We start from the raw sequence: 23,372 nt of genomic DNA on the forward strand, positions 1-23,372 counted from the left end.
TAGAGCGTGTATTATGCACCTTTAACTCTATCTGGAAACTTAACGAATTTCTTTCAAAAGCATAAGTTTTGACTTTGTTAATATCTATTGAGTGAAATTCCGAGAAACCGATCGCTTAAATAATGGTTTGCATGTGCTCGCGGTGAAATGACGCGGTCACATTCATTATAATTCAACCTTTCCATGTAGCACTTATCAGGTATTTGATCATTTTGTGGCTTCTATATAGAACATGGTGTCTGTTATAATCACTTATCCCGGTAAGATAGAAATTCTAATTAAAAACGTACCCCCTCATGATGTAAGATTTATATTATAGCCTGCTTCCCCTTCGAATATTATAACAACATGAAACTGATTATTGATGATCATGGATCAAATCGTTGAGTTTTTTAAGCCAATAACTTCTTTTCAAGTTCGCTATTGGGTGATCGTGAGGGGAAATCCAAAACACTGCCTATATAAAATAATGTAAATTATATTTCTGATGCTTAAGGATAGGAATTCAATCGCATTGACTCTTTACGACCTCAGAAAAGCATTTTACAGCACCAAGCAGCATGCCTTGCTCAGAAAGTTAGATCATAATGGGTTTAAATAGGTTGAATCAAATTTAATTACGTAATATTTTTGGCCCGATTACTTATGGCAGTGAAAGGTTAGGTAGCATTGCTTCTACGTTTTTCGTCTAATTGACAACTCTAACTGAGCAACAACTCTTTGACAACAAAAATACAGTAAGTGGAAGCATCAAACCTTTGGAATTTTCGAATTATTTTGTTTGAATAGTGTGACAATGTCGCTGGTAAATCTAAGGGTGAACAATACCATGTATTCACGATTGTAGGCTACCTTCCTACACTAGCAGACGACGTAGTTAACCATTTTCCCCATCTGCTACGCCCCTTCTACATTTGGGACACAATATTTTTTTTTCGAGATAACTCATGCATATGGATTCCAATTCCATAATATTGAGCAGGAACCGAATTAGTATTAATCTTAGCTCAGCTTATATTACCAATTTCATAACTTCGTCACGGTTATGTTCCGCTCAAAGATTGGTTAATTTACCACGTAAGTGTCAAGATCGGTCCCTTTCTTTTTAATTGGATACATCTTAAACGAAAATGACAACGTTTTCTATAGTTCATAGCCTTAATCAATGCGCCATTATCTTTCACAATGTAATTTTCCTCCAGTTCCCTACTTACGCAAACGCATAGGTCGGTGAAAGCAACATGGCCGCCAGCAGAAAGGCATGGCTTCACCCCCCCCCACTCCCATTGCCAATCTATTGTATATATCTGTGGTCCCCACCAAGGGGACTCCATTACAGGAGTCTCCAGATGGGCCAATGGGAAGCCTTTCATCTGTTGCCGTTTGGCGCGCATTTTATTCGATCGCCAACATTGGCCGCATAGCGGCGCCACTAGGCAATAGGATCTGTGTCAGTGTAATTTTCGCCATTAAACTTAATGGAAGTGGGGCGACGCGCTCTGTCTTTAATCGGATTTTTGCAGTAATTTTTGTAGTGAGAGTCGTAGATTCAGTTTTATTCGGCTTTAGCAATGGGGCCTGACCGGCGTTGCTGTGTCCCTGGGTGGAAAGGAGGCTACTATTGCCAAAAGAGACGTAGTAAGGAGCTGGATATACGCAACGAAAGCCTCTTCCAAGCAAGGGTAAGTAAATCACCTTTTTTGGTAGATTTTGATGAAATTATTTAAAATTTGAAACTTTTATTTATTACCGGACTCAAGGTTAATTCCATGAGTGCAACAAGTGATTGTACCGTGAAGCTTTGGGTAGAAATGCAATGTAGCGGCGTGTCTTGGTCGCTGTGTGTGGATGCCGGCATGATTGCAACGTTCCTTTAAGAATATGCATTCAAAGACCAGCAGAATGGAAAGAAATTGGTTTTATCTGTTAAAAAGCTGTGATTATAGTGTAATACTGCTCATTATTAGGAATTATCATGTTGAAACTCACGGGGTCTAGATTAATCTCAGAATTCTGCCATTCGTATTATGCTAATGGCGTCGTTGGTTGTCTTGCGTTGTGGCAGGATTACTATTAATTTGCGCGTGAGCTTTGGAGTTATGTACTTGTATTATTTAATCGGAGCTGCTATTGGATGAATATTTTTCAGAATGTTGCCCAAATGCAGAAATGGTGGCGGGTGATACCTCGTGAACAGGGAGTTATCGGAACGAGATGTTGGCTTTTAGGACCGCTTTCCAGAGGGATCAATTAAGCGGTGTACCGACATTAAACTTAAAGACAGTTCCATCGTCAAGTGGCCGGGATCCAGTGCGAAAAAACAGTGGTAATAAATGAGAGCAGCGCTCTCCTAAAAGTGAAGGTGAAGTCCTCGTTTGTCGCTGATTTGTGGTTTTCCGCCTATGAAGTGTGCAATCGCAAGCTGTGCTTTGAGTCAATATATTTTTATGGGATTTTTTCAGGTGTTATTCTATGGAAGAGAGATGTCTAATCCTGGACTCAAAATTCTTAACCTCGCTGATGTTTCTCGTCTCATTGATGATGTGAATGAGTAACAGATATGTGCTGCTCTGTCTGTTCAAGCCGTCAATGGTGAAAGGTAATCATATTACTGTATTTGTTTACTATAGTGTAGTAATTAAGTGGGCAGTTTCAAAAATACTCTTTCACTTTTGATGAATTTAATACTGTTGGAGTGTCCTAATTCTGGTCTACATTTGTTACGCTACACTCACTGATTCTTCTGGTGTACCATGCAGTCGACGTTGGATTTACTAATGTGGCGTCATTTGTCCTATTCCTTTCTTGCCTCTTACATCCTTTTAAATCATCTTAGTAAATGTTCATGAAGTAATGGAGCTGGTGAAGAAATAAATTTCGTATTGTAATAGAAGAAATATAATCTATTGTAGATTATGTTTCTTCCCTTCTAATGTCAAATTTATTTTTATGTGGGAGGATGAAGGCAATACTCAGTAGCCTGTTGATGGGTGGGGGAAATTACTTGATTTTGTTTGCCTTAGGTGTGTGAAATGCGATGCACATGATATGGTAATTGGCCTTATCATATTTCACGAATTTTTTCCAACATTTCCAACAAATTTCAGCAATCAATATCATGACTTGGCCTGGTCTACAATGGGATATAAGCTGTTAGTCATTTCTTGTCTCCATTCACAGACTTAACCATAAGAGGGAAACAGTTAAAATTTGAGTGCCTGTATTATGTCTGACACTGAATGCTTGTGTTTTCATAGTGCCTTTTTTTCATGATACAGAAGTTTGCAGAGTTACTTTTTGTGAATGTAAATATTCCACTCTATTAATGCTCTTATTATATTCTCTTCATAACTACATACCAACTATTAGTTTCAATGCTTTTCACTTTAAGTGGCATGATACAAGTATTTTCAGTGTTATCTGCTCAGGATGATGATATTTTTTCCTTCTTATGTGTTAATTTCATTAAAATTTATTAAGTTATGAAATATTGCCCTCCGTTAAGGCTGAACATATATTCCCATGGACACTTGTTTTTTATGCATTTCATATACTCTATGCCTTCACCATTTTCTCAGTGTTTATTATGTAGACATAAGGCTACAGTCAACTGAAATTCTTACCACCTGCGTTCAGTTACGTGTGGTACTGCGCTGATCACATTGTTTTCCAGCATGTGCTCTTATTGGCTAACTGTATGCCATAAAGATGAACATTGTCCATCTTTTTTATGGCTGAAGTCCATCGTGGAATTCTATTTTGGCTCCTTATGGCTTATGTCCTTTGACTTAAATGTCTCACTGAACCAGCTCATTCACAGTGAATGCAAGTGTTTTCTGTGAAGGCCATGGTAATGTGTGTAGAAATTATAATTTTTATGTCATCATATAATATATGATACTACATTTAAGCTATGACATGTTAGGGTTGATGATATGTGAGGATTCTTTGTTTTGGTGTTCCTAATATCTCGTCATTCATTCAGTTCTGTCTAGTATCTATTTCTTTTTATTTCAGGTTTATCTCTTTCATTTGGCACGAAGTGGAGTCATGCGGTACATCTTCTATTTATTTGAACGCATCACCTATTGCCCCTCATAGTTGTTTCAATTGATAATGGATTATAATAGTCTGCTGTTCCTTCTATTTGGCATTTAAGCTATTGGATGTCAGGGTTGATGGTATGTGTGCATTCTTTGTTTTGGTGCTCTAAATATCTTGTCATTCCATCTTATATCTATTTCTCTTTATTTCAGGTGTATTTCTTTCATTTGGTATGAAGCATATTCATGAAACACTACTCTGAAACATTTCAAAGGACAAAGATTCACCATCTATGCTGGTGTTGTTCAGGTACATGGAGATGTGAGGTCAAGGCAGGTTATGGTAGCAACTAAGAAATATGTTCAATGAAAAAATGAGCAGTGAAATTTTTAATAAAACCACTCTTCAGGCAAATATTTCTCTGCTAAAGCTGCCTCATCAGTTGCACTTTGATTGTAAGTTGAAATTTTGTTGAGACTTCTACTTTTGATTTTTAAAATTGATTATGATCAAACCAAGTCTATAGCACTACAGTAAAACCTCTATGTAGTGAACCTCTTTACTTCATAAACCTCCATACTTCATACCAAGGATACACCCCCGATACGGCCTAACTATCTCCGCAAATTGTACAGAGACAACTACAGACCATTAATGCAGCTACAATTATGTATATGGATTGACATTTTCAGGGATACATTTTTCACCCTTTTTTTTTCTTGTAAACCTTTATTATGTCATAGTTTTCACGTTAACCTTTAGTTATAGCCATTTTGTTCCATATGAGAGCATACCTAACAGTAAATATAAGAAAAAAGATATCCAACTATCCTAATCATTTTAAGTGACTGTTGAATTGAGAGAGATCACATCGTTTTCTTTCTAATCATGGTAAAAATAACGTGATGGCGCTCACTTTGTGTTATCATTAAACCAATAAATATATGTTTACTAATGCATGCATGTTTCATTAAATGCATAAATTTAATGGTTTAAAAGACAGTAGTGCCTTTCATTTCCAAAGGATATGAAAAAATGGTGCATATCACCAAAACCTCTCTTTAGTGAATCTCCCATTTTTGTATCAAATTGCATAAATTTTAGCCCCCTCCACTATGATGTAAAGAGGTTTTAATGTGTCAGGAAAACTAATAGTCATAATGGTCTAGTTTTCTATTATTCTATATTAACTATCCAATTATTTGAGCATTTGAATTTTGGGTGTAACTGCAGTTTTTCAATGAATGCAGTCTCAGTCATACTTTTCATCCAAATCTCAGACCGGTGTCCCGCGGTCAAATTTGCATCAAAATTTTTGGACCAAAAATTTTTAATGAATTTGGAACACGGTCCCATAAAACATCAAATTTTGACCTGAGGCAATATGTGAATCAAGCCAAATTATTTTTTTTCATGGTAAAATGACTGAACTATGTCCACTGTAGTTTGTTCTTTGTTCTATTTTAAAAATTATATGTATTTTTCATATCAGGAGAAAAACAACCTGCACATGAAAAATGTTTTAATTTTTGCACTTGCTATGTACTAGAGTCATGTCATGAATATTTGCTTGGACATAGAACACAAACATTTCATCACACTTGAAGGAAGACCCAACCCTGACCTCCACAGTCGTGAAAAGGAATTTTTTTAGCAACAAAGAGAAAAGAATCTCTAATATGTATTTTATTTTTAAGGTGGTGGGTCATACCATAAGGAATACTAGAAAAAATATTTTGGCTTGATTCACATATTGCCTCAGGTCAAAACTTGATGTTTTATAGGACCATGTTTTTGACGATAAATTTTCTAAATTCTTGTGAAAAATAACAGTTTAGAGAGTTTTTCAATATCACTTAGCATTACTTTTAATCAGTATTTGAAATCCTCATGACTTCTATAGTAAATGTGCAAATTTTCATAAGAATTTGATGAAAAGTATGGCTGAGACAAATTATTTCCCTCTGGAAGTACAAGTGCCTCTGGTGACCGCATTCATTGAAAAACTGTAGTTTCACCCAAACTTCAAATGTTTTGAAAAAAAACTAGTAGACATAGGCAAGAAATATTTTACACTGTTTCATTCTTACGTGGAAGAATGAAAATTGCCAACTTTCATCAAACTGTGAGTCAGTGGTACTGGTTTTTCATTGGAGGCCATTGTTATGGTTCTTATAGGCTTGGGCCATGGTTATGTAAAATGGACAATAGAGGGGAAATTTCTCACCATTGACGTGTTGAGAAAGTATTGGTTTTGACTTTATTCATAAGTTTTCATTAGTAAGTAGAGTTTTTCAAATTTTTGAGTCTTTCATTTTCTGTTGGTGGCGGTGGTTATTGGTGCCGCTGTCCCTTCAGTCATATGTGAAAATAAAACTTTTCCTGAGCATTCAAGTGGTGATTAACTCTCATATACCCTTTTGTGAAGTGGTAGCATATCAGACAGGGGCAGATCCAGGATTTTGTTTTGGGGGGCACAAGGATACCTCGTAATACAAAACGAATGCAATGATAATGGGCAACAATATTAACGCAATTAAAAATCTTGCATATTATTTAAGGGTCTGGGGGGCACGTGCCCCCTCCCCCCCCTGGATCCGCCTATGATATCAGATTGTTACTTGATAGATACCTGTGATAATTATGTGAAGTATGCATCTTTGGTAGTTATGTTTTCCGTGCTTTAACTCCTTGGTGGTTTTAATCATTGCTGTTCATTATACGCATGCCCATGGTGTACACATTTCTTATTTGCATTTTCAATATTACAGATCAATGTTACTAGCACCCGTTGGCATTGTGAGACTCCTGCACCTTTTTTGAACATATGGCTGTGGTGAACTGAATCACATCCCACCCATTTCTGGTTTTGCAAGAGGCTTCACAAGCAGCAGCTGCTCAAAGATATGCTTTGATTGGCCAAACATCATCTATAAGAAAGAACATTGACTACTTTTCTTACAACTTATGCCCATTGTGGAATAGTATTTTGGCTCCCTTCTGGAATATATATCATTGTAGTTCTACCGTGAAAGTGTACATTAATTACGGCTGACTTCAAAAATATGGAAATGGAAGGGCTATTGCATGAGAAAATGCTGTGGTGAGAATAACCTTGATTGTGTCCGTGGAGTCAAAAGTTTTTGTGCTACATTTTTGTGAACTGTATTTTGAACCACCTTTTATTATGTCAAATAAATACTGAGCATGATTTTCAATTTGACTTTATCTGTTTCTGCTCTTCTGTATGAGTTAACTTTTTTCAGCAACTTAGTGTTGTAGAAGCATTTCACTTGAAGTGAAAGAACTATGATTCACTCATTTAAAAATTGTTCTGATAGGTTGCACTAATCTTCAGTAATTATTTCGCATTGCCATCAACTTCCTGCTGCTCACTTATACTTAATTCATCCTTTCAAGTTCTAAGGGTACTGTTTTTATATTAAATGGGTATCAATTTTCTGTGAAGTCATAATACATATCTTTCCTAATAAGTGAATTACATCAAGTAATGTGATAGCTGTCTTTATTACATACCGTCTTGGTTGTTGTGCAGTCTTGAGGTGCTAGTATTGGAATGATTGGGAGGCATCACCTCTTTGTTGAGGAGAGTTGTTCATCTACGGCCATGGATACATTGATCACAGTAAAGGATATCAAAATATGTTATATAATATATATGTTTCCAGCTTAGGAATATTATTGATGCTTACATGGGCATAGCCAGGACTACCTGGAGGGGGGGGGGGGGGAGGGAAGGAAACCCTCCTCTGGGGGAAATGAAAATATTTTATGCTATTTTGGGCCTTTAAATTATGAAATTCGTGGGTTGTCATGAAGCTGTTTTGTGAACAATGGTTAAGTAAAATAATTTTTTTACGTCAGTATGTTTTCCTTCAAAAAATAATGTTTGGGGGAGGACGTGACACCGTGGCTTCTCCTTAGGATGGTGAAATGCCCATGGTACGACGTGAAAGTTCTGGGCGTGATCAAGACGGTAGGGAGATAGCCAGTGCGTTAAATGTGGATGCGTCAAAAAATTGCTAATAACAGATTCCCCCTTGCTTGCCAGCTCTGATTTTTCATTTAGGTCGATGGTAGAAGTGGTCGGATTGTTTCATTTCAGTTGGCAATCGCCTCACATGCTTTACTTGAGTGGTGGATGTGATTTACTGGCTCAGTTACGTATTGCTGCCGTGTATGTGAATGCGTCAAAAAATTGCTAATAACAGATTCCCCCTTGATTGTCAGCTCTGATTTTTCGTTTTGGTCGATGGTAGGAGTGATCAGATTGTTTCATTTCAGTTGGCAATTGCCTCACATGCTTTACTTGTGTGGTTAATGTGATTTACTGGCTCGGTTCCGTATTGCTGCCGTGTATTTCGTCGTGAAAGATAGACACTTTTGCCTGGTGGCGCCGCCAGTGGCGATATTTGAAAACTGAATATAATGCGCGCGGAGCGACAACAATTCTAGCGGCGTACTTGAGAATCCTCTATTGTAATATTCGTGGTCCCCACGTTACGGCCATTGGAGTCATTTTCCTTCCCAGTTGACCTAGAGCAACTGCTTGACGCCACCGACGATGGGTTGTTCAGCTTGAAGATGTCACAGCAGACTAGTGTAACCTATCTGTCATTTTATGCGGGCGCCGACGACGACGACGAATCAGCCGCAAATAAGGTACGGGTAAGAAATAACATCTGAGTAAGGCATGAGTCTTCCCTTGTCAAATCTATCACTACTTCTTCGAAAATTGATTGAGTTACACAAAATTTGTCTTGAAGAATGTAAGCATGAGTCTCAGTTTTAAGATTTCATCAACGAAAAGTGTCCGAGACGTTCGAATTGAAAAATTAATCTATTTTGATAAAAAATAACGTTCTGTTGTGCATCCTGTATGTGTTGTGTGATTTCTGTAACTCCTAATACAACCAAGACGAAGTAAAAATTTAAACTTAATTGTAAAATTCATTGATCTATGGAAAAAAGACACCTCAACTTCTATCGGCGGAATAAAGCCGCGAAGTACTTTCCTGTATTTCCGAATATTGGGGCTCGAATTCAGATGACTTCAAACACTCTCAAAGACATATGCGTCCATAATTTGGAAGTTTAATAAAACGCGAGAAACGACTTACTTCCGCGGGAACGGTTCGTTTCCATCGTGTCATCATTGTTGCCTCGGGCGATGAATGACTCAATGAGCGATTCATTTTAAGAACCAACAGCTCTCCGAATGCGGTAATTTTCATTCCAAAATGAGGAATAACCCCCCCCCCCCCCCAGGAAATGATAGGAGTGATCTGTTTGAATCATCTTACCGTCGATGTCGTACACTTTGAAGAGGAACCGGATCTTGTCGTCGGGCGACTGGCCAGCGAACTGGTACATGGCGTCGATGAACTCTTGCAGCGAAATGGAGCCGGAGTTGTCCCGGTCGAATATTTGGAACACCCGCTCCGTGAAAAATGGCTGCAATCAAAGAAACAATCATTAATCACTGGCCCTCTTGATCCATTCACACGTGCATACATTTTGATACATGGTCTGGCGTCTTGAGGACACCTTAGGTCTCCGCGCTCCTGGCGGAAGGGTCAGAAAACCGGAGACCCATATACATATCATTTTTTCGTACGTTTTCCACAAATATTTCATGAATACTCTCATAGTCACACTGCTAATGCGCACGGAAATATTCGGCTAATTGCTGTAAATATGGCAACACTGTAAACTCATCATGAGACTCGTTAACCGATTAGGTTCTTGACGTGCATGCGCTCTCGTCCCTTCCCCAAAGTAGCAAGATGGAAGAAAGCCAAACGTGGAATAGCCCGCCATCATTTCTATCGTTTTACGGAAGATAATAATGCCTCGTTCTAGTGATGGGCAAAGTCGATCATTTTAGTGATTCAATCATTTTGACTCGAGTCACATAAGTGATTCAATCACTATGATCGAAAAGACTCAAATCAAGATTCAATCACTATGATCGAAAAGACTCAAAGGAGTCATGATTTAAAAGACTCAAAAGGAATCATGATCGAAAAGACTCAAAAGGAATCAAGATCGAAAAGACTCAATCAATGGATGTAATAAATCACTTTGAATGATCGAATAAATACTGCCTCATCTGCGAAGAGCATTGGTAACGCTGATTGCCATCCATATTATCATTTCGTATACTATTTTAATTGTGAATTCCTAGATGAGTAAATTAGATTGCAAAAATGAAGGAAGCAGTGTCATGAAAATATTTGGGAAGGCGAAACTGCCACAGTTTCTTAACACTAATAAAATAATTTCAAATTATAGTTGATCAAAATATAACACAAAATACACCACACACTATGCATGAATCTGATCTGCAGGATCATTTTATGAACGGCACAATAAAATATAACCAGCTTTAACCTCTACTTCTTCACGTTCTCCCACAGGAGTCATCTTAATATTTTCCTTTTACGTGTATTGGTGTTATTAATACTGATAACTGCTGGAAAACATTTAAGAAAAAGATTACACAAGTATTCAGTTCTTCATAACATAGTATTTAATTTTATCACAACTATTTCTGCCCTGACGAAAAGAGATTAAGCATCGGTCGTTCCAAATTTTGAATCAAACCGGAAACTGAGATGATTGATATGAAACCGGAAGTCGGAGTGATTGATGATCGACTTGTTTAACGAAATGAATCATGAGTCATTTGATTCACCTAGTGATTCAATCTTTTTGATCGAATCGTTCATGATCGACCCATCACTACCTCGTTCAGATTATTATTGTTCCAGCAATCGTTGGAGCGGTCGTGCATTCACACGACGATTGTTAAAACCAGTGCTGCCCTCTGGTGCTGACATCTAAAGTGAACGGGAAATTGACGGTTAGCAAAGCTGTTGAGGTAGGCAAGGACAAGGTATTACTGTGTTCAACGTGTATTAACCGAATAATTTTTCTTCCGCCCATATTCTCCCTTCCTAGGACAAATCCGCGAATAAAATAGAGCCTCACGAGCTTTTCGTCTTTATCTTGTCGCTCCCTTTTCCCAAGGCCATACATAGATTCTATCTATGGCCTTGCCTTTTCCGGTCTCCCAGCGCCTAACCATCGTAAAGTGGCAACGTTCGGAACTACGTGAACTATTGTCAGGACATGCATTCAAAGTTATTTTGGCTAGTTGGGCCAACTATCTTTAGGACGATCGCTCGGGCAATCGTAATGTGAGCGAGGTATATGCTAAGTCTCAAATAAATGGGAAATGTTGAGAGATTGGTAAAATATCATACACTCATCATCACAAAGAAGCTTCCCGGCCGTCAGCCAAACAGCACCAAATTGATGATTAATTTCCTTCTCTAGTGATAGAGGGCATATACGTTGATGAAACAGGTTTCATGACCACACAGTTCATGAAAAAAATTGCGAGAAAATTAACCGTGGGGACTGGCTTCAGCCTTCTCTTAAGGGTGTTCTATCCTAATTCAAAAATCCAAATTCAACCGTCGCCGGATTTTAGTTGCGAAGTCGGCCGCAACGGCCAGTGGAATGGGAAACTTCCTTGGGCGGAGGGGAGTAGTAGCTGACCGAAGGAAAAAAAAGGAAAAGACGAGGGGTCGAGCTTCGCTCCGACCGAAAAAAACACCCGGCGCTGTATCAAATTTCACTGCGGAGGTGCGATATTGAGAGTGGTCGGGATTCGGAGGTTGATTTTTGCTCTCTGGTGGCATTAGTCCCATCTCAGCCACTCGGTTGACGTTTCTTGGAAGAATCCAAATACGCACGCTCTCGACGAGGCTGGTAAGTACGGCCGGCTTCTATGAAGAAAGGCGATTACTTGCATTGTTCTCTCCTTATTAGACTCCCCCTCGAACGGGAGAACTGGTCAACGGTCTCATCTCAAAATTGTTAAGTGTTCATCAAAGCATCGTAAAAGTCAATTACGCTAACCGAAATGCGCGTACTTCGTGAAACTTTTTTTTAACGTACAACTTTACATTTTTACGTTATTCCTCAGTATGAATGAAATAGTAACCACCCACGTACATTTGAAAACGTGTATTCAATACAGTTACTTTCCGAAACATGTTTATTCAGTAATCATAGCACTACAGGGAGAACACTAATGAGGCATATGACAAATAATGAATGAACGAAAATTGATTTTCTATCATCTTTAATATTTATTGATTTATATGGTAAGAACATCATAAATTGCATATTGCATCAGACATCACATACAGCTTTAATAAGGCCAATAAATCTGAATAGATCGCATCGGGTCATATTGACTTTTTCTTCGATGTTTTTTTAATAAAATGATGCCGTTCGAACTAGAGTTTTTCCGGTCTCTAATTTCTTGTAATTCTAACCATAAGTAACGTTTAATATTCAAAGTGTTCCCTAGTTTTGCTGCAACCGAAGTTTTGACCCGATGCGATCAAAAGTGTTACAATTTATTCTCGCTTCCGATTCAACGTGAAGACGATTAAAATTCATTCCATCGCATTTGGCTTGATGAAATCGCCGATGACTCAATTTCCTGGAATACACCCATGTGCTAAAAGTTTGTGTGAAGAATCATCAGCATTTCGCCTCTTTTTGCACAGAATTATTACATATAATTGTTAAAATCACTAATTTCTACTTTAATTCTGTTTTTGGAAATTATGCAAAGGATCGTGATACTTGGCATTTGAGTGAAGATGAATAACTGGCTCTTATTAGTCTCCTTTTTCTCTCAGGTGCGTATGAAATTTCCCATGTTGATATTAGGGAGATTTGGAGCAAAGAACTCTATCAATTTTTTTCCCGTACACTGAGCTATCGGATTTTTTTTTTCTACGGTGCATTAGTTTTTATGACCTCAGCACTAGACTAGAAAGCAATAAAAGTGAATAGTAAGCCGCAGTTACTGAGTTCATTAATAAAATATCCAACAAATTTGAATTTTCAAAAACACCATCAGAGTACATCACGATCCTTGAGCAACTTATATCATTTCGAGGACGATGTCCTCTAACGCAGTATCTATCCAAAAGCCAAAGAAATATGGTATTGAAGTCATTGCTGCGGTGGATGCTAGGAAATTTTACCTAAAAATTGAAATTTATATGGGCACGTAGCCAGATGCCCTTTCAAAGAATCCAATTCACCTCATGAAATTGTCAAACGCTTAGCAGAGCACATTGAATGCAGAGGGAGAAATATTACCAGTGACAATTGGTGTACCAGAATGCCTTTAACAGTAGAACTTTATCAAAAAAAGATTTGGGGGGGGGGGCGGGCAGCTGACCCCCTCCAGAAGAAAAAATCGCAAAAGTCTTAAAGCAAAATCAGTACTGAAGTGAAACGAAAGTATTCAACAAATTTTCTTTAAACCCACGAAAAATGATATGCATTAGTAGGTATAAGATATGTAACTAAAATAAAAATATTTTTTCTAGGAAATGATATCATAAACTAATAATGCGCTGCTATAATTTTCTTAAAATATTTGTTTCATTCACCTTTTCCATGCTAAAATGTCACAACTTGGCTTGCTCCTCCTACTAGACTATGGCTTGCCCCCCCCCCTAGTTATGACCCTGGGTATGCCCTTGTCTTACATCCTTCCCTTTTTGGCTTTACTCCCGACATTTATGCGTTGTAATACCTACGTTTCAATAAAATCCATGTAGTACTTACTTCTGCTATTATCCATGACGCAAGTATTACTGCCTCAAGTGGTAACAAAATGCTTCCTGACATTATATCATTTTACAAAACTATCAAGGGGGTGTGGATTCAAATGATCAGCTTTGCTCAAATTATAATTCCTTCGTATATGCATGTAAAATGACCTCCTAAATCCGATTATGAACTTTGTTTTTCTCCATCACCCACCATTTTCGGGGGAGCTCCCCCCCCTCCAATTTTTACCACTTTTCGGTCATTTGGAGAAATTAAAAGGATTATTTTAGCATTTAAATTTTTTCTAGGGGTTTTGAGGGGTGCAAAATTCTGAAAAAATAATATTAATGGTAAATATGTAGATTTGAGGGGAATTAGTCTCCGTAAATTGTGTAATAACACATTAAATAAGTATATGTACTCACTTCGGCGGTACATATACTAAAATGACCAATTTTGCCATTTTTTCGCAAATTTTCACGTATTTTAAAACATTTCCAGCTTCTATTTCACATCATCCTCCCCGAAAGATAATAATACACAACAGCAAGAAACAGCAGTATTAATAAAAATATTTTTCTGTATAGCATAGCAACAATAATTAAAATATGTAGCAATAGCTCGGCAGATTCACTTTACTACTCTGGCCCTCGCAGTGCCTCTCCCGCTCAGGCTTGGACGGTAATTCTCTTGATTTCGCAGCTAAAAAAAAAGAAATGTAATACTTTCTAGTTCCACGCAGAATATAATACTGAGATTTTATATTTTCATTGGATTAAAAAAGTATTCTTTCTCCTTAATCATGAAATTCCACAAAGTATCAGCCTCTCAAATCAATTATGCATATTGAAGTTGTCATCATCTTCCCTCGGTATACCTCTTGTGATCGCAGAGTCAACTCTTTCGGTGTTCTGGACAAGGATCCTTTTTTCCAAGTAATTTAAGTAGTGCAAAACAGTAAAATACTTGGTCAAACTAATGGAACATATGGCACGAAGTTACGCCTATATGGATGCCAATCTCTTACAAAAGGGTATAAAAATCTTTTCCTGTAGGACAAGAGCACCAACACTGAAATTAATTTTTACGTAAGATGAAGGTTTGGTTTTTTTACTGTAATTAAATGCATTGTTGATAGAAATGATGATACCATGTGACCCAGAAAAATGGAGACTGTTTATGGATTCGTCAAAGACAAGCTTTGAAGTGGTCCTGTTGGCCAATGGGTGTGAGTTACCTTCTGTCCTATCTGCATACTCTGCTTTTATGAAAGATACGTCCGGAAATATCAGCAGAATCCTTGAAAATACTAATTATCGTGATTATAATTGGTATGTTTGTGCTAATCTGAAAGTTGTCGCTCTACATTCATCCTGCTACGTTTGGGCAATAGTAAACCTTGTTGGACTAGTATGCTTCTGAATATTTCTTCTCTTCTAGGTACCAAGGGATTATAGGTATGAAATCATAATTATTAGTCAACAATCCTAAGATTGATTTGACGCAGCTCTCCATTCTTCCCTCCTATCCGCTAGCCTCTTTATAGCGACATATGTCTTCCCTTTTGCATCCTTTATAACCTGTCCAATGTAACTCATTCGGGAGCGTCCCTTGCCATTCTTCCCTTCCACCTGTCCTTCTATGAATGTTTTCATCAGGCCATCAGGTCTCATAATGTGGACAAGTAAGTTGTCCCGTCTTCTGCTTAAGGTTTTTTGAAGACTTATTTTTTATCCCACTTTCTTTGCACTCATTCATTATTTACACGTTCGATCAATTTTATATTCATCATTCTTCGGTAGCAACACATTTTGAATGCTTCCACTCTGACTTCTCTGCTGCTATCAACGTCAAAGCCTCACTTCCTTAGAGAATCATACTCCATATGTAGCATATGATGAATTGTTTCCTTACTTCTATGCTTGTATTCTCAGATGTAAGAAGATTCATCTTTTTGTAGTAAGCCCTCTTTGCCAGCGCTATTTTACTGACTATTTCTTTCTTGCTTCGTCCATCGTTGGTAATTCGGCTTCCCTGGTAAGAAAACGCTTTCACCTCTTCTAGCTTTTGATTTCTTAGCTTAATGTTTGTCCTAGCCTCCTCTCTTTTGCTCCGTACAAATATCTTAGTCTTCCTTTTGTTGATTTTCAACTGATATCTGGCCATATTCCTTTACATATTTGTCAAAGTCTTCTTAAAATTCTTCTCTGTCTCGGCTATGACTGCTATGTCGTCAGCGAATCGTAGCATACTATTTTCTCTCCGTTAATATTGACAACCAAAGCCTTCTCCTTCCAATCACCTAAAATTATAAGGTTTTCTTCACTTCTTACCTGTTTGATTACTGCTGTGATATCTTGATATACGCCTTAAACTTCTTCATCCTAGTAGTCCGTCGTAGGTATGTTAACATGTTCTACTACGGTATCTACCGGCTTAATCTCTAGCTTTACCATAATTATCCTTTCATTTAGCGCGGAACCTTTTTCCATGAATTTCGATCGTATGCTCCTTATCTTTTACATAATTAACGGAAGGAGGAATATTTCTCGCAGTTTTTCAAAGTAAATTAGTAAAGGTATTAGAAATAATTTATCCCCTACGAAATTAAAGCGGGCCAAATGTTGGCAAAGTCGAATCCATTAGTTCGTAATCAGACATAGCTTAGTCCCAAGAAGATACATTGAATGAATTACACACAATTTGTACTTTGAAGATGGTGTTATAACATTGAAATCTAGGTCACATTAACTTTTATTATAATCGTGGAAAATTGCTAGTGTTTCTTTCAATATGGAAAAATTCCGCTCCATTACGTTTGAATCTTCGGATTTTATTTGTAAGTTGAATTAAGTGTATGTTTTTATGAAGAGCGTTTGAAAATCATTAATCATTCTACCAAACAAAGTTGTTAAGCATGGAACGGCAACTAAAAATTATCTAACGTGTAGTGGTTAGAATTATTCGTAAAAGAGCGTATTCCAGCGTCACATGCAAAAGGTTTTGTGCTCTCACTCATACAAAGTACTGCATCGAACAAGCAAATTTGTACGCAGTCACGCGCACGAGTGCATAGTTAAATACACTAGTGCATAGGTAAATAAGTATGATAATCGACATGAAAAAATCATTTGACTAACCTGGGATTCGAACCCGGATATCCCCGATGGCCGGTCAAATATGCTACCACTCATACCACGAAGCCACCTTTTTCCTTGAATATGAAATTCACTGACTCTTCAATGACTCTTTTTACTTGTGTCTAAGATTCGCCTAGAAAAAAATTATTTGGTAATGTAACTGACCGGCAATCGGGAGGATCTGGGTTTGAATCGCGGCTAACATAAGCGAAATGTTTTTTTTCGTGGCAAATAACAGTCTTGTTATATATGTATTCTCATTCATATTAAATAATAGTGGAGTATAAGAACTAAAATTCCCTACGCAATTAAAAAATGGGAAACATATCAAGTACAAGACCCAACTTCAATGCAGGATTCCATCCCGGAAGGGTCATACAGTGTACTGAGGGGTAGAGAAAAATTGATCGGGTAATGCTCCTGAGAAATTTTAGTTTCTTCCCAATGACTACAACCGCTCTGCGGTGATGTTCGTATCATTCTAAACTGAAGAAATTTTAATGATATTACATTCAGTTGTCATAAATTTCTATACGTATTATTATGCCAATAATTTCAACAGTTAAATATAATGAGTCTACCTGATCCTGCGCACTAGTATTTTACATGAAGTCTCGCATATTTATATCGCAATGTGGTCGTTTACTCTGGCACGAAATCGTAATTTTAGTTAATGATTCGGTCGATGGATGGGTAAAAATAACTAACTACCTCGTTCAGTCATTCTCACAAAAATTAGCATTGAAAAATCGCGGAAGTTGCCGCCCACTTCTGAGAAAAGTTGCATTCATCATCAGAGTTTCGGTTCATTACTACCTGTAGTGAGAACCATTCTTTGAGAGAATCAATAGCTCAGAAGAGTGTAAGCAGCACGTGAATCAGGTTGTTGGTGAGAGATATAACGCGAAGTTAGTTTGCATTACTTCACTCAAGCGAAATAAATATCCCACATTCGAGTTTTATCCGTGTGTATTGTTTGTTTTCTCGTCACTCCTGCTACACAAGTAAAATTCTTGTCTTATACTTGTAAAACTGGTTCGCAGGTCCATTGGATCTCGTGTATCTATTTTTTGCTTACAACAAGCATATTTACGCAAATAGGAGATAGTTAACGATTAAATTCGGTCATCTAGACGTCATCGCTGTATTACATCGACCAAACATCAACCCTTGCTTAGTGATACGGTGGTTCAAGTTCAAATTCTTTCTTTTGGGTGACTCACGTAACGATTAATAATAGTAATTTTAATAAATAAGAATATTTTTATAAGGAAATAACTTTTCGAAGTTTTCTCCCTCGGTTGCAAGTTACCGAGAAACATATATGTCGGAAATGCGAGACAAATAAAACAACGTGATACTTTTCATATCGTGTTTTGATGACATAACGGTTACTTTTGAAAATATTTAGACACGAAATGAAGATGTGCACGTTATATTACCTACTCAGTGAAATATTTATTCTTGGTTAGCGTCAGCAAGAACTTAAAAGGCAATGGTGTAACCTAGAATCTAATTGATAATGTGCAGTATATTCTCTATATTCATCTTATTTTCAATGCTTGGTTACAAAAAATTAATATATTATAGTCATAGCCAATACATTATCGAGAGGTACTTACTTTAAAGCTGTTTCTCCTTCTGCAGTGTAAATAGCATCTATTGTTGCAGGTTTGTAATGACTAAAATGGTTAAAATAATTTGATAGTCTATTTCTTAGCTGCACCACGTGTTTGCAGATTTTACGTGGATGAAAATACCTGTCTAAAGATATACTAACTGTTAATAATGTAGCACACTTAAAAAGGATTTATATATTCACCATTATTCCTAGTATTTATTTTCCACCTTCCCACAAAAGATATGCTTCCTCTTTGATTTCCTTTCACTTTCCATGCATAAGAACAGAAAACTTGAAAACTCGCGCTAGCCCCGTTTCAAACATGCCGCTCGCAACACAAGAACATAGGGCCTCGGATAATAACTGGGCTGGGGCCCGACCACGGGTCAGACGGGCTTCTTAGGTCGAGGAAAGCAGAGAGGAAAAAAAAACATGTAGGGGACGCAAGAGACGATGGAGGGGAGGTAGTGAGAGAGACTGCTGTGGGGTGAGAAGCTCTTTCACCGAGAGTGGGGGATCATACAGCAGCGCCATGGAAGAAAAGATCGTAAGCGCTTGACGTTGAGAAAACACGCTTGTGAAATTGAGCTATAGCGTGGTTATTACAAATATTACATTGATGAAACGTATCTTATTTCCAAGAAGAAGGATGAATGTTCTCATTTCCCGAAAAAAAAATTCAAATCGCGTTTTCTACGTGGTAGAATTACATCGAGAAAACAGGCGTTTTATTGTGTTTTTCAGCGCCAATAACTAATTAACAAATGCTTTTCAAATATTTTTTTTTCGCTTGCCGAGAACAATAATCTTAGCTTAAACCATATCCAAAACAAGTTCTCTCCAGAGTGTATAATAAGCGAGCAAATGGCGAGCAACCTGAAGTCTGCAGAGCGGTTTTTCGCGGAGGTATAGAACACCCTTAAGGAAAAGCGGCAAGGGGACCACGGCTTGACGTCCCATCCGACGGCCGGAGAGCTGCACTTGAAGTGGCCCGTTTCCTCATCGAAAAATAGGGTAGTGTCCTTCATCAAAGGACTCGAAAGGCATTGATTGCGATTCGTTACCCTCGAATTATATATTCAAAATGTATAAATTATTTGGTTTTAGAAATCCCAGTTTAGACGATTGGCTATGGTCAATTTTAACCGCATTTTAAAAAAGGCCAGATTGGCGCCCATACGATGCCACTCCATGTGACGTCACAGGGACCTAGATTCTATGCGAGTAGATAGGATTTTTTATATCGTCTGGGATTACCAATGCATGCATGATGCAGACCTAGATTCTATACGAATAGATAGGATTTTTACATCGTCTGGGATTACCAATGCATGCACGATGCACAGAGCTCAGGGAAACATTTCTTAATACTCACCTATTAAAATTGCCTATGGCCGGAAAGTTTCCTCCGTTTGATCGGGTATTAATAATCCTTATTTAAGCCAAGCGCTACCTGCTAGTAAGGAACTCTGCTACCTGCCAGCATACTGCGTCGTATCAGCGCTCAAATCCTCGCCCCAAGGTCACCTCACTCGGTGGCAGCGGGAATCAGAATGACGTCACACGGGCTCCTCCCAGCATTCATACTTAGCCGTCGCGTTTTCGCGCGCTTTAAAATTTTCACTTTTCATTTAATCGCGAAAAATAGATATGGGTCATTTTAAAATCTAAAAGCGTTAAATGCGTACTTGAGGAGTAATAATCTTTCGATTTAGGCAATAAAAATATAATAAGAAACCGCCCTATTGCAAAATTTACATATATTTTTTTAAATTCATGATAGGAATAATTTCCACGGGATCACCGAGACATTTAAAAAGGAATTACATGTTCATAGCATGAGAAAATGCTATCTGTGCCACAAATTCGAATTCCTAAGCACGAAATGCGAATTGATGGCACACGCAACCAGACATTTGGGTTGTGTGCGGATTGCGTGCATTAAAGATTCTATTACCGTCCTCGCAAAACCATCTAAATCTTTAGACAACCATAAGAAATACGTGAATAAAATGCTGAAGCCACCAAAAGGGATTCCACTCCTGGGATTCGAATGCGACAAGAACACTCTCCGAGTAGCGTGTCTCTTGTGGGCTTTTACGTATGTTGACATGCACCCTAGCGACTGGTCATCATCATCATCTTGTGGTGTTCTGCCCGTCGGCAGGTCCCCCGCGCCAATGCTGTCTCCATTCCCTCCCGTCTCCGGCCATCTCCTTGAAGTCTCCATATCTTCCAATTTTTATGTTGTCAATGAACTTCAGCCTTCTTCTTCCCCTTCTTCTGACTCCTTCCACCGATCCCTCCAAAGCTACTTTCAAAATTCCATTCCCTCTCATCAAATGTCCCAGCCAGTTACCCTTCCTTTGATTTATTTTGTCCATCAACGTTATTTTCTCACCTATCCTATTCAACACCATTCGGTGTCAAATTTCGGTGTATTTCTGTGGTTTTTATCCTATTTTTCCTTTTAATTTTAAAAAATTTATTTAGCGACTGGAGCGCCGCTATTTTTTGCAACCAGTGGAATAAAATGGAACCGTGTGAATGGAGAATCCTGTTGAGGGTTTATGATATCATCTAATGATTTCGAGCCAAATGCACAATATATGCGTTGCTTTGTCCATTTTCGAGCAATATTACTTCCGAAAACATTCTTCGTAACTATATTATTTGAATTGAAAATAAATATGGCGACCTTAGAGTCGTTAATCATGTATTACTGTCGGCGTCAAAATGATGTGCTGCTGTACTTTGCAAATTTATAGCTGGACTACAGTGTATGCCATAATAACGGATAATACGTCATTCTAAAGGAAATTCTTTTCTCAATTCTCATTCATTTTTTGTTTTATGAAAAATTTAAAAATCAAGACTCGTGCCTGCAATAAAAGACTCCGCGCGCCGTAAAATTAGCCGTTTTGTCAACTTTATTAACTTTGTCCTCTCCAAGGGCTACCACCTTATCGTGGTGGAGAGGTTTGAGTGCCCCTATGACCTGTTTCCCACTGTCCCTACATTGGGATTTTTCTTCTCATAGAAAAATCTCTTCGGGTTGGTGGTAGAGAAATTGCGCAGGCATGGTTTCGCTAGATTGGGCCTCCTTTGCTTCCATAGCACTGGAGTGTTTTATCCCTCTTCCCCTCCCTTCCAACCCTTTCCTTTCCCTGGGGGCGCCGGCGGGCTCCGATCGCGACGGCGTCTCCATCCTTTTTTCCTTCCTCTCTCCTCCCCCTCCCCGGGATTCCTGGCGTATAAGCCCCTGGCTTGGTTCCGGGCCCCGGTGCGTTGTACCCTCATCAGGGTTCGCCTTGAACCCTGAAAGTTCTTGCCCCTATGACCCGGAGACCTATGCTGGCGGGAGCGTATGCTCCTGGTAGGATCACCCAAGCCAGACAGGTCGAAGGGTAGGGGACTGACTAAGTGTAGCCCACTGGTCCTCCAGGTTGGGGGTTGTGCGACAGGCGGGTAACCTGCCCATGTAAAACCTTCTTTAACTCATAAGCTTCACACAGAGCCTCGGAACAGGTTAGGATTCAACAGACGACGACTAGGCAAAAGTAAGGACATGAATACGGGTATAACGGATATATTAAACATAGCCACATGGAATGTACAAGGCTTAGGCAATCACGAGTTAGAACTTAACAACACCTTTAAAGGATACAAAGTGAATATGGCGGTCATCACTGAAACAAAGAAGAAACCCAAAGGGACAAAAGACTTGGAAGATTACGTAATGATATACAGTGGAGTTGATCAGAATAAAAGAGCATGTTGTGGAGTGAGTGTTTTAATAGACAAAAAATGGAAAAATAATATCAGGGAATACACTTTCATAAACGAAAGAATAATAACAGTGCGACTCAAATTTGATAGGGGTTATTTAACAATACTTGGAACTAGTGATGGGTCGATTCCAAAATTTTATCGATTCCGATCCCGATTCCGATTCTGACATTTCGATTCCGATTCTACCGATACCGATTCCATCGATTCTGATGCCATAGGCTCCAAGAAAAATATGACTTAATTCTAGGCAACAAGAAAACCACTTTTAAAAATATCACTCTATAAAAGAGTCAGTTGACAAAAGCATCTTCCATATCATCACTATGTAATTAAAATATAATAGCTAAATTTCAAAACAGAAAATATCTGAAAAGTGGTGTTACATTATAGGTATTACGGTTAATGTCGCTCTCGTGGGGACTACCGACGGTCAGTCTCTCTAATGAGGGTTCATCCTCGACTCCGAGCCTAATCCGACCCTTTCCAGAGGCCCCGAGCTCGCGACGGACGGACCCAAAGCACCGGGAGGGCCCCCACCCATCTGGGCCACGTGTAGTACAATTTTGATTTTATATTTCCTCTCGTGCTATCAACAATTTATTGCCTTTATCGTCTCCTTGGTCACACCAGAAATACGGTCCTTTTTTGATCGTCTTTCTACGATGATTTTCAAGAATTTTATCCATTCTGCGCTAAAAGTCCCCTTTTGACTTGGCAACGCTGCAGCCATCAACTGTGGGGTGGGATAGGAAAGCCCTCTCGCTCGACGCTCAACAATGGCAAACCCTTTTCTGACCTGAGAATTGGAAAATGGCAAAGAACTGAAAATTGCATGCTAACAAATTATACGTCCACATTTATGCAAAGGAAAAACTTGCCAACTGCTCATACAGGCAAGATGAGAAGGCATAAAGGCCGCTTTACTCGGTGAATTTTCATTCGAAAGATCATACGAATTAAATTCATTCGTCTTTCGGCGGGGTATGACATACTAAGAAGAGATTAGAACGGTACAAATTGATAGCGGGAAACCCCTTTAATAAATCGTGCGTTTTGTGATCCCGTAACGAAGTACATAATAAGTTGTTTTCGCTGCAGAGCAA

The 23,372-nt window shown here is 38.4% G+C and overlaps 1 protein-coding gene and 1 long non-coding RNA gene across 6 annotated transcripts in view; one reads left to right on the forward strand and one right to left on the reverse strand.

Annotated features, from left to right (window-relative positions):
* The window catches only part of LOC124156976 (NADPH oxidase 5), a 214,222-nt gene that overhangs the window by 95,292 nt on the left and 95,558 nt on the right, over positions 1 to 23,372 (reverse strand). The window contains exon 6 of the mRNA XM_046531419.1: positions 9,369 to 9,519. Within this exon, the coding sequence (XP_046387375.1) occupies positions 9,369 to 9,519 (151 nt within the window). The remainder of the gene's footprint in view (positions 1 to 9,368; positions 9,520 to 23,372) is intronic.
* LOC124156977 lies at positions 1,324 to 7,262 on the forward strand. Of its 5 annotated transcripts, none has more exons than XR_006864494.1 (6): positions 1,324 to 1,682; positions 2,150 to 2,362; positions 2,463 to 2,599; positions 4,018 to 4,055; positions 4,257 to 4,499; positions 6,816 to 7,262. It is a non-coding gene; the product is annotated as an uncharacterized LOC124156977 (long non-coding RNA). The 5 variants fall into 5 exon arrangements; XR_006864497.1 differs by having other exon boundaries at positions 2,150 to 2,326; XR_006864496.1 differs by lacking the exon at positions 4,018 to 4,055.

Source organism: Ischnura elegans, chromosome 4 (assembly GCF_921293095.1).
Source record: "Ischnura elegans chromosome 4, ioIscEleg1.1, whole genome shotgun sequence".
NCBI lineage: Eukaryota > Metazoa > Arthropoda > Insecta > Odonata > Coenagrionidae > Ischnura > Ischnura elegans.